Source organism: Anomaloglossus baeobatrachus, chromosome 11, assembly GCF_048569485.1.
Source record: "Anomaloglossus baeobatrachus isolate aAnoBae1 chromosome 11, aAnoBae1.hap1, whole genome shotgun sequence".
In the NCBI taxonomy this organism is placed as follows: Eukaryota; Metazoa; Chordata; class Amphibia; order Anura; family Aromobatidae; genus Anomaloglossus; species Anomaloglossus baeobatrachus.
Window position 1 is genome coordinate 140,588,499 of NC_134363.1, and position 13,029 is coordinate 140,601,527.

General features: G+C 46.9%; 1 protein-coding gene across 1 annotated transcript in view; it reads left to right on the top strand.

The window, feature by feature from the left end:
* Positions 1 to 13,029, top strand: part of LOC142255977 (putative oxidoreductase YteT) — a 198,269-nt gene that overhangs the window by 75,322 nt on the left and 109,918 nt on the right. The window contains exons 6-7 of the mRNA XM_075327445.1: positions 1,914 to 1,973; positions 8,870 to 8,977. Coding sequence (XP_075183560.1) covers positions 1,914 to 1,973; positions 8,870 to 8,977 — 168 coding nt within the window. The remainder of the gene's footprint in view (positions 1 to 1,913; positions 1,974 to 8,869; positions 8,978 to 13,029) is intronic.

Sequence of the window (13,029 nt, forward strand, 5' to 3'; positions counted from 1 at the left end):
AGGGTTACATTGATGATCTTTTCGGAGGGTAGTGCATTGGTATCTATTAACTGCAGTACCAGACATAGACATACGCCATGAAGTACCCCAGTTTCACAGGGTATGTACCGATGGAACGGGGGCTCCTAGGCTGACGCTAAGGGGTACTTTGCACACTACGACATTTCAGGTGCGATGTCGGTGGGGTGAAATCGAAAGTGACGCACATCCGGCGTCGCTCTCGACATCGGAGTATGTGAATCCTTTTTACTACGATTAACGAGCGCAATAGCATCGAAATCGTATGATCGGTGTAGCATCGGTCATTTCCATAATTTCGGAAGGATCGATGTTACGATGTTGTTCCTCGTTCCTGCGGTAGCACACATCGCTGTGTGTGAAGCCGCAGGAGCGAGGAACATCTCCTACCTGCCTCCACCAGCAATGAGGAAGGAAGCAGGTGGGTGGGATGTTTACGTCCCGCTTATCTCCGCCCCCCTGCTTCTATTGGCCGCCTGCCATGTGACGTCGCTGTGACGCCGCACGGCCCGCCCCCTTAGGAAGGAGGCGGTTCGCCGGCCAGAGCGACGTCGCAGGGCAGGTAAGTGCATGTGAATCTGCCGTAGCGATATTGCAGCTGCGATGGGGGCGGGTACTATCGCGCTCAGCATCGCACGCATCGGCTAGCGATGTCGTAGTGTGCAAAGTACCCCCAAGGCCAGAGTCACATTGTGAGTGCCTCACGTGCGTCTCGCATCACATCACCCGGCACGACCTGACACTCTCCGGACAGGAGCGTCTAAGGTGAATAGAGATACATGCAACCGACCTGCACCTGTAAGGAGAGTGCCAGGTCATGCGATGTGAGACTCGCGCGAAGCACTCACAAGTGACTCTGGCCTTAGACTGGGGCCCCTGCGCTGTCCCTTCTCTCGAAGGTAGATTTGATGGTAGCCAGGTTCGAGCCCCTAGCATGACCCTGTCTCCTGTACAAGCCCTGATACTTACTCCTCCCCCAGCCAGGGAGCGGGTCGGAAACCCAGTAATGAAAACCCCAAAAATAGGCACAGACAAGGGTAAACGAAAACTCACACACACTGCACTCAAACACAAAGGATAGACAGTGAACTGGGGAGTAACACAAAAAGGCGTAGGAAATAAATGCACAACTCGAGAACTCACACACCACGCAGAACCACAACTTGTAGATCACCATAGGACTGGACAACCAGAGGAACTGAGGAAGCAGAAGCTATATCCGGCACTCAGCCCCTGAATTCAATACCTTATAAAGCGTGGATGCGGCTGAGGATTGTAATCAGCAGCCTGAACTCCCAACAGATGATCACAAGCCAGCAGGAATTAACTCCCGCTGTACTGGAGAGCAGTGAAGCCAGAACCAGCCGACGTCCATGACAGGTTGTGCAACTAAAGAATCTCAGGGTGTTTGTCGGACTCTGCAATGTGAACAGAGTCCGACGCCGCCATAACACCCAGAGAGTGCAATGCTGAACACCGCACGACACCGGCCTTTCCCAGCGAGTGCTGTCACTAGTACTTTGTCCTGTTGATATACTGTACTAATAATAGGCTTTTGATGTACAAACTCTGTAAACTCCTGTAACATCAAAGGAGATTTGAGGTTGTGGTCGGTGTTTTCACCAGTTGCTGGTATGAATGTGTCAGGGCACTTCTCTGACTGTGCCCTTTTTTTTTTTTTTTTTTTTTTTTTTTATAGATTTGGAGACCTTTTTTTTAAAGAGACTACATATGAGCCGCTTCTGTTTTTTATTATATTTTTTTTTTCTTACAAGAGCCAAAAGTGTCACAAACCGGCCTTATGATCTGCAGTAGATATTGTATCTCTTTCAAACATATGCCCATATGTTTTGTACATATATTTAATTTTTTTTATCTCAATTGTCTGTTTTTAGGAACCAGCGATAGCATTTGCAAAGAAAGGATATCATATTCTTTTGGAAAAACCCATGGCTGTAAGTGATTTTATACAATATCTACACATTTTCTGTACTGGTTTTTTTTTTAGACAGATGATGGCTCTGTTATTCAGCCACCATCTGCCTCAACAAAAAAAGGGAAAGATGCGACCTCAGCTCCTGAGACTTATTGCAATGTATTGGACTTTGATATTGGTGACCTAAATTTCATTCACTGTAATATTTTTTTTAATCAATAAAAAAATAAAATGTTGAACTTCCAGCACTGGATTTAAATGATTTGGGATCTATCCTTAGCATAGGCTATCATTACCAGGAAAGTAGGGGTCCAACATCTGACTTCTTCACCGATCAGCTGTTAGCAGCAACGACCAAAACTAAAGGGGGCTTTACACGCTACGATATCGTTAATGTTTTATCGTCGGGGTCACGTTGTTAGTGACGCACATCCGATGTCATTAACGATATTGCAGCGTGTGACACTGACCAGCGACCTCAAAAATGGTGACAATCGTTCACCATGGAGAGGTCGTCCCAAACTCAAAAATCGGTAAGGGTTGTTTTTCGTTGTGGTTCGTCGCTCCTGAGGCAGCACACATCGCTGTGTGTGACACCGCAGGAGCGAGGAACGTCTCCCTACCTGCCGCCGGCCACAATGCGGAAGGAAGAGGTGGGCGGGATGTTTACATCACGCTCAGCTCCGCCCCTCCGCTTTGATTGGCCGGCCGCTTAGTGACGTCGCGGTGACGTCGCTTTGATGCCGAACGTCCCTCCCCCTTGAGGGAGGGATTGTTCGGCAGTCACAGCGACACTGCCGACCAGGTAAGTGCGTGTGATGCTGCCGTAGCGATAATGTTCGCTGCGGCAGCGATCACACGATTTCGCTTGCACGACGGGGGCGGGTGCTTACACGCTCGATATCACTAGCAATTGCTAGCAATATCGTCCACGTGTAAAGACACCTTAAGTGTGTGGAGTCAGGACACCACAACGTCGTACACCATGCCGTGGCTGTTTTGCCGCTCAGCTTAGCTTATATAAGATTATATAAGCTTTTATAACATAAAAGTCAGCTGATTTTGGCAGTACCAAACAGTTGAAATTTCAGCACCCAATTATATTGTTTTCAGGGGGAATAAGCTGCTGCCAGAGCTGTTTGGCAGCATCTTTCTTCTCTCTGCCCATTTAAAACATATAAATGCTGTAACGTTCTCCCCTGCTGTTGTTGAGGGGGCGAGCAAGAGTGGACCCACTAGACCACATGGTGGACCCCAGATTACGTTTTAGTGGGAGGGACTTGACTATGCGCCCACCGTGAGGCAGACGCCAGGTACCACTCCGAAGGCAGTGACCAGGACTGTGGCAGCTGACCCCCAGACAGGAGATGGACTCAGGTACAGACACAGGGGCAGGCCGGTACAGTTGGGATGGGCTGAGGCAGACAGGAAGGTGGGTACACACAGGTATGGGGAGCATGGCAAAGACAGATAGGCATGGAAGACAGATACAGGGATAACGGGACCTGACAACTAGCTAGCAGACTGGAAGTCTAACTAAGGATGTTGCGCAGGCACCTCCCCTAATGGGAGGTTGCCTTAAATACATAGTGCCTCTCAGCCATAGGCTGAGAGGCAATTCCATGAAATGGCACACCGACCCTTTAAGAGGAGTGATGGAGTGCGTGTGCGCGCCCTAAGCGCATTCCCAGAGAACCTGTGCAGCATGCAGCGGGAGGAGCGATCAGGAGCACACGTGGACGGCCGCAGTACAGTGGGGAAGAATGCAACTCGGCCAGGTCGTGAGTAAGTCTGCATCCCTGCAGGGACGGCAGCCGTACAAGTGCCCTGCTGGGAGAGCAGAAAATAGCTGTAAGCTGAATAGCTGTTTAACTGACAGCTGTCTCGTGTATGGCTATCTTAAAGGGTTTGTCTTAAGTTTGGAAATCATACTCTATCAATCAGATAAGGGATAACTTTCTGTTTGCTCTGGATTCGAAGAGCCCTATGTGTATGGAGCAAAAGTCGATCATGCGCAAGAGCCCAGTTCTCTTGATAGATGGGGGGTCAGCTAATTCCAAAGTTGAGCATTCCCCTTTTGGTAATGTACAACCCCTTTAATATAAGAAAAGGAAACTTACATTCCTTGACATGGTATGAAAGTATTTGGACACTGTCTGATGCCTCGGGTGGCGAGTACATCAGTACACTCTGGATTTCATGGAGCATTTCACATTTATCAGTTGGATTTGTACAGAACCGGACAAGAAAACCTCTCTGCATGTTTCGTGCACGAAATTGGAGATATAAGTAAACCAGAAGCCTTATGTATCTGTACCGCAGACACTTACAAAGTAGACCCGTCATACTACGGGAGTGGGAACGTCAGCACCAGCCATCACCAGGGATCATTGCTTTAACATAAGTTGAAAAGTCGTTCTGCTGCGTTTTGTTGTGAGATTTCCACTAATTAACTAAATAGTACAAACAACAGATGGACGATTAATGCTGTGCAGTGCTGCGTGCGCAGTATACAGTGGAGCTATTGTAGTCGCCATCGTCTATTCATACGGATTGGACAAGTAAAATTTAGTCCTGAAAGAGCATTGTGCTAAATCAATAGAATCTGCCTGATTTATACCTTTCCTCTTTTTACCAAAAGGGAAGAAACTGACTTCTGAATTAAACATACGGGAGGTAACAAAAATCTTAAAGGGCAACTCCACCAAAAATAAATTATTCTTGATTGCATTTTGCTTTATCATTGGTTCACAGACAAAACAAGTAAACGCTTTATATGACTGCCCATTTTTATTGCGCATTTAGTAAGTGCAGATGCTACAGGTCCAAAGCCTGCGGTTCTTTCACTTTCCCTTGACGACATAAAAAAGTGGAAGAGAACTGGCACATCTGCATTGCTTAAAATCACTTTTCTTTCTGGAATGTTTAGGATGATATTACCTGCTTAAAGGTTTTCGAGTTCCTGACGCATTTTTGGTGACAAACCGCCCTTAGTTGCATAGAAAAGAGACGTCTAGCCATAGGTGAAGAACTCCAAATAAATCCTTTTATTCTTCCATGAGTAAATAAGTGCAATGTTTTGATTTGCTATGGGTCTTTTTCAAACCGCCCTTAGTTGTCGTGTGGCTTTTCCTTTAGCCTTTGAGCCTCATTCAGACTGCTCTCTTCTTCAAGTCACATATCCAACCCCTTTCCAGCTCCTGCCAACTCCAACTCAAAAATATTTCCTGGATCTGTACATTCCTTGTCCAAGAAACTGCAAAAACACTAGTGCGTGCCCTCATCATCTCCTGCCTGGATTACTGCAACCTCCTGTTTTGTGGCCTTTCATCTAACAGTCTCGCACCCCTACAATCTATTCTAAATTCTTCTGCCCAACTAATCTACCTCTCTCCCCGCTATTCCCCAGCCTCTCCTCTCTACCAATCTCATCACTGGCTTCCCATTGCCCAAAAACAAACCATGACATACAAGGCCACCCGCAATATGTCTCCCCCATACATCTGTGATCAAGTCTCCTGGTACTTACCTACACGCAACCTCCAGTCTTCATAAGATCTTCTTCTCTCCTCCCCTCTTATCTCCTCTTCTGTCAACTGCATGCAAGAATTCTCCCGTGCCTCCTCCATACTCTGGAATACTCTGCCACAACATATCAGAATCTCACCTACCTTGGAAACCCTGAAAAGGAACCTGAAGAACCATCTCTTCTGACAAGCCTACAAACTGCAGTAACCCTCAGTCCACTGTACCACCACACGAGCAGCTCTACCCTCACCTACTGTATCCTTACCCATCCCTGTAGACTCTGAGCCCTCACGGGCAGGGTCCTCTCTCCTCCTGTAGACTGTGAGCCCTCGCGGGCAGGGTCCTCTCTCCTCCTGTAGATTGTGAGCCCTCGCGGACAGGGTCCTTTCTCCTCCTGTAGATTGTGAGCCCTCATGGGCAGGGTCCTCTCTCCTCCAATACCTGTCTGTGCCTAGAATTCTTCATGATTATTATACTTGTCTATGTATGCCCCTTTTTCACATGTAAAGTGCCATGGAATAATGACGCTATATAATAATAAATAATAATAACAGAACACATACCTATCATTATCTATGGTGCTATTCACATGTCTTTGTTTTTTGCTAACAGTATTTTATATCACGGATTAAAGTTAACCATAGAAGTCTATGGGTTAGTGAGTATCACAGACAGCAGAAGGATGGCATCAGTGCACAGTCCTTGTGCTGTCCGTGGATAACGTGTAGTGGGTAGGAGAAGCGTTGTCATTTATTTATTTGTTTTTTCATGTGTGAAAATTACTGATGAAAAATTGATAGTAAAAACTGACCAAACAATGATGACACTCGGTCCGTTTTTTGCGTCCTGATTTCTGAATGAGACCCTAAGGCCCTGTGCACACGCTGCGGTTTTTTACACAGTTTTTGATGCAGTTTTTTTTAAATATGCATCATAATCTGCATAGCTCCCCTGAAGGCAGTAAAGTCTATGGGATTCTAGATTTGCTGTGCACATGGTGTATTTTTTTTCCATGCGGTTTTGGTGCAGATTTTGATGCAGAAAAAATCTGCAGTATGTCAATTATTGGTCAGGTTTAGCAGCGCATTTCCACCCATTGTCTTCAGTTCATTGACTTTCTTGATGGCCGAGAAAACTGCATCAAAAACTGCACCAAAATCGCATCAAACCAGAGTCAAAACTGCATCCGATTTTGACGCGTTTTTTTTTGCCACAGCGTGCAGAAAATTTCTGCACCAAATCTGCAGCATATGCACGTAGCCTAAGGGTCCCTGTGATGTTGTACATGTAGACAACACAGTATAGAGCAGAAAGATGTATATGTGTTGGGCTCGCCTCGTGAGGTGGACTCACGGAGCCACAGATTAGGGTGGACACTTGCACACAGAGCTTTGGCATAGTCGGCGCGAAGGCACACGGGTGAGCAAAAAATTGAATATGCTGGGAACTACAGGGCCAGGAGGACAGATCATTGGGAAATGGCAAGTCAAAAGCAGCACTTAGAGGAACCACTGGTGTTTCATAAGGATGAATGCGCAATATGTACAGAATCCATTAACAGCTTGTTATGGGTTAATCCAGAAGGCCTAGGACAATTATGTCAGAGTCAACTCACAAAGTTTGATGTGGAGCACAACAAAGGGCAGCAGCCATAGGGGAAATGAGCAGAGACCATAAACTAGCCAGGACAGGTGCATAAAAATAGGTTTGTTAGAAAAATTCAGTATAACTTGTATTTTATTCATTGAAATCCCTGGTGTCTGTATGTGCAGGAGTCCAGAGGGTGGTCCTACTAGTGACTGACCGCTATCTCTGCAGGCACAGTCATATAGGGCAGTGTACTACCCTGGTGTTAGTCGGGCTGCTCGGATCCGGGATCGTGGCTCGAGGTGGTCTTCTGGATCCGGCTTGGCAGACACCTTGATCCGTAAAAGGGGGTATTTACAGGGGAGAAGTTTGTGACGCCACCTGTGGCTTGCGGTAATGGAAGTACCGACGCTGCTGTAAGGAGTACCGGGGCTGATGGAATTAAGCAGCCTGATGTCAGTCCCTCCACAGGTAGGGAAGGCCCCGGGCTCAGGGGTGTTGGTGATTATTTGGGAGCGCAGGGTGCAGGGGACCAGGGTACTCACTGTGGGTAGTCGTGGTGCTGGATAAGGATTATAAAGGAGACACACACGCTGTAGGTAAACCAAAGTTTCTGAGTGCCGCTGCCGCTGCGCAAAGCCCATCCAAGTACCCGGTACCATCACATGGTAATCCGGAGCCTACCTCCGTGCACAGTTTCGTGTCCGTGTGGGTCCCTATAGCTTGAAACTATAAGGTCCCGCTTTTCAGTTTTTAGGCGAAGATGTGCTCCCAAGGGCAGGCACTTGGGACTTTAATGGGTTGCTTTCTTTGGAAAACCCTGTCCCCTGCGGTGTACTGATGCCCTAAGTCTCTGAGCTTTCTGGGAAGGTCACTGAAGGTCCCCTTCCTCTGCAGGTTAATTTCCAGGATGTTGAATTTGCTCCTGACTTAGGGTCCTGTACCCCGTAGTGCTCAGTTCCAGTCAGTTCTTTTGGGTTTTCTGGTTCTGACCGTCCTCCAAGACTATGTCCGTCGCACGCTTATCCAATGTCACTGCTACCGGTCCCCGACTCCTTTGGTCCCGGACCACTGTCTGCGACCCAACCTCGGTCTAGCTCCACGGGAGCAAACACTCCAGCTCCTCACACTTTGAGTGAGGGCTCTCACTACTCTGTTCTTCCTCCCTCCCACCAGTCTGCCTAACCCCTAGGTGGGTGGCCCTTTACCAGCTGGACCAATTTACTGGTGTCTGACACGTCATGATGTGGTGTTGATTGGGATTTGTGGTGCTGATGGAGGTGACACCGGTTTCTGGGAACTTGGAACCATGGGGGGGGGGTAGGTCCTGCATCCTGAGGGAACAGGATGCAGTTCCCTGTGGCACCCTGATGTATTCAGGGGCGCCACAGAAGACTGTCAATCACAAAGTTTCATTAACACTTTGATGTCAATAAACTGAGTGGTTCTGTAGCCATCAGCAACTGAAAAGCCAGATCTTTCTTCCAAACCAGTGGTTGGGAAACTCAGCCATGATGTGTATATATATAACTTTGGTTTGTAGAACTGGGATAGTTTGGGGGTAGAAAGAAGCCCAAAAAAAAGGAATTCGTGTTAAAAGCTCACATTTGTGGCACGCTCTCCACAAGTGACGCCTGGCATTGCTCGGTGGCGTTTGCTGTGTTCCCTAGCACGCATGCGCCAAACTTCATGCCATCACTATGCACTAGGGGGCTCTCGTGTCCTTATCGGGATTTTCTTATTGCATAAAGTTCAGATAATACAATTACATCTTCACTTTTCTTTCTTGTTTCTTATTAGGTGACCCCTGAAGACTGCTGTGAAATAGTCAATGCCTGCAAAGAAAATGGCATCATACTCGCTGTGGGACATGTCATGCGATATCATCCTGTTTCCAGGAAAATCAGGGTAACTTTCTCCTTTATCATTTTCATTACATTTGGATATCAGTCCATGTTTAGGAAAATGCTTATGTTGTTTTGGGCATAAATTTTAACTTTTTCAAAGGTTCACCAGAATTCTATACAACATATTGCAACCTTTATCCTCATTTCTCATTAAATTACAAACGTGGCCGTGGTCTCCAGGTAGATGTGTGATTAGGCCACATTATTAGAAAGGGGAACTGGCAAAAATCTATGCCACTCTAAGGCACTTAAGGCCCAGATATTTAATAGATGGAAGTCGGCCGCATCCTCTAATGTTGGCGGGACCATCTATCCGGTACATGTGGTGTCGATTTCCACACGTACCGGAGACTTGGATACCCGTAGTAGACCGATTAAAATCATATACATTTTTGGTCAGCAGCACGGATGTCACATTGGTGTGATCCATGTGACAGTAGTGTGACACGTACCGGAGGACACCCATTCACTGAAATTAGATACATTTTTATACTTGCCTATCTTTGGCACTGCTGTTGCTTCCGGGTCCCGCTCATTATGCCTCATGAATATTCACTGTACTGACTGTAGACACGGAACCAAGTATGACAACAGCACCGCAGACAGGTAAGTATACAAATTCATGCTGTCCATGTGCTATCCGGATGTCACACGAACAGAGAACACACACAGAGACATACGGACAAACCTACAGACCTGCAACACTGACCGTCATACATGTGTGTTTAATGCATGGAGGTATGAAAGAGGCCTGATATGTATGGGATCTCCTGACTCTCCCTTGACAGATGATGACGGGGAAGAGAAGATTCGGATCCTTGGAATCTTAACTGGTTCTTTTAAGAAAAAGTGAAAAAAGGATCAGTTTCATGAGTTTTGTTGGTCATGCGATATTCAGTGAATTTGATGCACGAATATGTCGGCCAGGTCCCACAAGCGGCAATAGAAGAGAACAGATAAGTTTAAATAATAGGACAAAATTGCACTTTATTTAATCTTTAAAAAATACATGTGGTGAATCAAAATAATATTAAAAGGACAGGGAGTCATATTTCCCATGTGTTTTGAACCCCAATGGATCCTTAGGCTATGTGCCCACGGGAGCTTGTTTGTGTGGATTTTACTGCGGAAAACCTGCGGATTTTTCTGGATTTTCCAGATAAATCCACAGGTTTTAGCATGTACAGTCACTCCCCATGCTATCCTATGGGACATGGGGAGTGCTGTGTCCACGCTGCCGTGCGGCTGCCGAACATGCTGCGGATGTAGGCATCCGCATGTATAATTGCATGTCAATTATTCATGCGGAATTACCTGCGGATGTCCCGGCCCTCCGCTATGGAGATAGAGGCCGGGACATCCACAGGTAAGCCGCATGAATGTCCGCATGTTTCCCGCAGCTATTCCGCTGTAATCTCGCAGCTAAAAATAGCTGCAGACGGTGGCGGGCAGCTGCGGGAAACATGCGCTCGTACCAGCGGATACATCCGCAGGTACGAGCGCCCGTGGGCACATAGCCTTAATCATAGCCATGATTAAAGGGAACCAACCAGCAGGATTTTCATACATAAAATAAAGCAGGTGCTATACTGGTGCTAGGATGCTGAATGTAAGCAAACATTTTGTTCTGAGATTGGAGGTTTTATTTCAGAAATATGTGCAAGTAAAGTTCCAGCAATGCACTGCTATTTGATTGACAGGTGCAACAGGAAAGGAATATGTGGGTTGAGTCTTGCTATGTATTCCCGCCCCTGTCTGCCTGCCTGGCCTTCCTCCCCCTGTCGCTGTCATAGATGTTAATTCCGGCGCAGGCAGACAGACAGGTGCGGGAATAGATGGGAAGACCTGATCCACATATTCCCGCCCCTGTTGCACCTGTCAATCAAATAGCAGTGTATTGCTGGAACTTTACTTGCACATATTTCTGAAATAAAACCTCCATTCTCTGTACAAAAGCTCTGCTTACATTCAGCATCCCAGCGCCAGCTTTACTTTATCTGTGAAAATCCTGCTGGTTGGTTCCCTGTAAGAACCCGTTGGGGTTTAAAACGTGTAGGTAATGTGTTTCACTATCCTTTTAAATTTTTGGATTCACCATGTGATTTTATTGAGGATGAAAGGAAGGGCAATTTTATCCTATTATTTAACTTCTGGAGCTGGATCTTCCATTGCCTGTTTTGCTTCTATTACCTGATTCTTTTTGGTTTTGTCTGGCAGCGGTTTTCTTCTGTCTCCCATTAAAAACACATGGACGCTCGACTGACCAGAGCGCTCCTGGGTATGGGGGAGTCGTAAGAGACAGCTGTCTGCTGAATGAATCATATCAACATCACTGAATCATAGGTTCACCAGAGTCTGAATTTCCAGAGTATGGCTTCTTTGAGGCTTGGGCTATGCGGTGACTTTGGCTGTGACACATCTAGCTTGAGCAAAGTTTTCTAGTTGTTTCTGCTGCATACAAGTAAATGGAGTCGCATTGTGACCCCTGTGGAGACACGGGGCTCAGTGGGTGCTCTCGTCCACTAAAACCCGCCGCCTTTAGAAAGACAGCATGGCTCAGGGCTCATCCCAACTGAACGCCGGCCTCCTTAACCATGGGCAGAACACTACTTAGACAACACAGGCTGAGGGAACCACAATAATTAGACTTTATTGGATCCCCAAACAATTAACGACACATAACACATAACCAGCAAAACACACAAATGTAACAGGCAACAGAGTCTCACCCTTCCGCTGGCTCACCAGGGATTTAGAATGTCCATGCCTCACAGGTTCCAAGCTGTCTGAGGTCTGCAAAGTCTGTAACAGGTGACTGAACTGTCCCAACCTGAGTGTCCTCCTTAGGTAGTCCTGGTATGATGTTACAATCCTGGCAGCCGGAGTCGAAATCCCTAGGCTGTGGATATGGTCTCCAACCGGATCCGGAGTCCCTAGATTCAAGCCATAAGATATCCTGATCCTCTAGTCAGCTCCAAAGAGCTTAGACTGGATCCATCAACCTTCATCAACCCTGGTGGCTTAAAGAAGTCCCTTTTATAGCCATAACCTTCCCTTAGGTTACACTGCGTCCTCATCGATTGGTTGGACAAGATTACTTCACCCATTGGATGAATTTCAAGCTGCATGGATAATGTTCATTTAAATGATGTGCATAGAAAGACTCAGTATATCTACATGGAGTCGGCAAGTCACCGACTAAACAATGGCTACTAAGGTAATTACATTATCAATACACAACTACAATACAATGATTACTGGAAAAGTCTGGAGAGCAATACTTTTGGCTTTCAGTGGCCAACACAATTACATTGAGTCAACAAGGGTCTTGTAAAAAAAATGAGGGACTTCTCTCCCCCCCCCCCTCTATAGACAATCTATCATGCTGTCTGGCTTGATTTTAAGAAACTTTAACCCATGAGAGTCCATGTCGTCACAACCCCCTCCCAAGGGTATTGTGACCGTAACAAGCAAGTTGTAAGACGTCCAACCATGTCAGAGATTTTTTTCACTAGGTTATTACAGTAAAGGCCCCGTCACTCGCAACGACGTATCTAACGATATATCGCCGGGGTCACGGATTCTGTGACGCACATCTGGCATTGTTGGTGACGTCGTTGCGTGTGACACCAACGAGCGACCGTTAACGATGGAAAATACTCACCAAATCGTCCATCGTTGATACGTTGTTCATTTTCAAAAAATCGTTGATTGTTGAGGACGCAGGTTGTTTTTCGTTCCCGAGGCAGCACAGATCGCTACGTGTGACACCTCGGGAACAACGAACTACAGCTTACCTGCGCCCGCTGGCAATGTGGAAGGAAGGAGGTGGGCGGGATGTTACGGCCGCTCATCTCCGCCCCTCCGCTTCTATTGGGTGGTCGCTTAGTGACGCCGCTGTGACGCCGCACGAACCGCCCCCTTAGAAAGGAGGCGGATGGCCGGCCACAGCGACGTCGCTAGGCAGGTAAGTACGTGTGATGGCTCCGAACGATATTTTGCACCACGGGCAGCGATTTGCCCGTGACGCACAAACGACAGGTGCGGGTACGC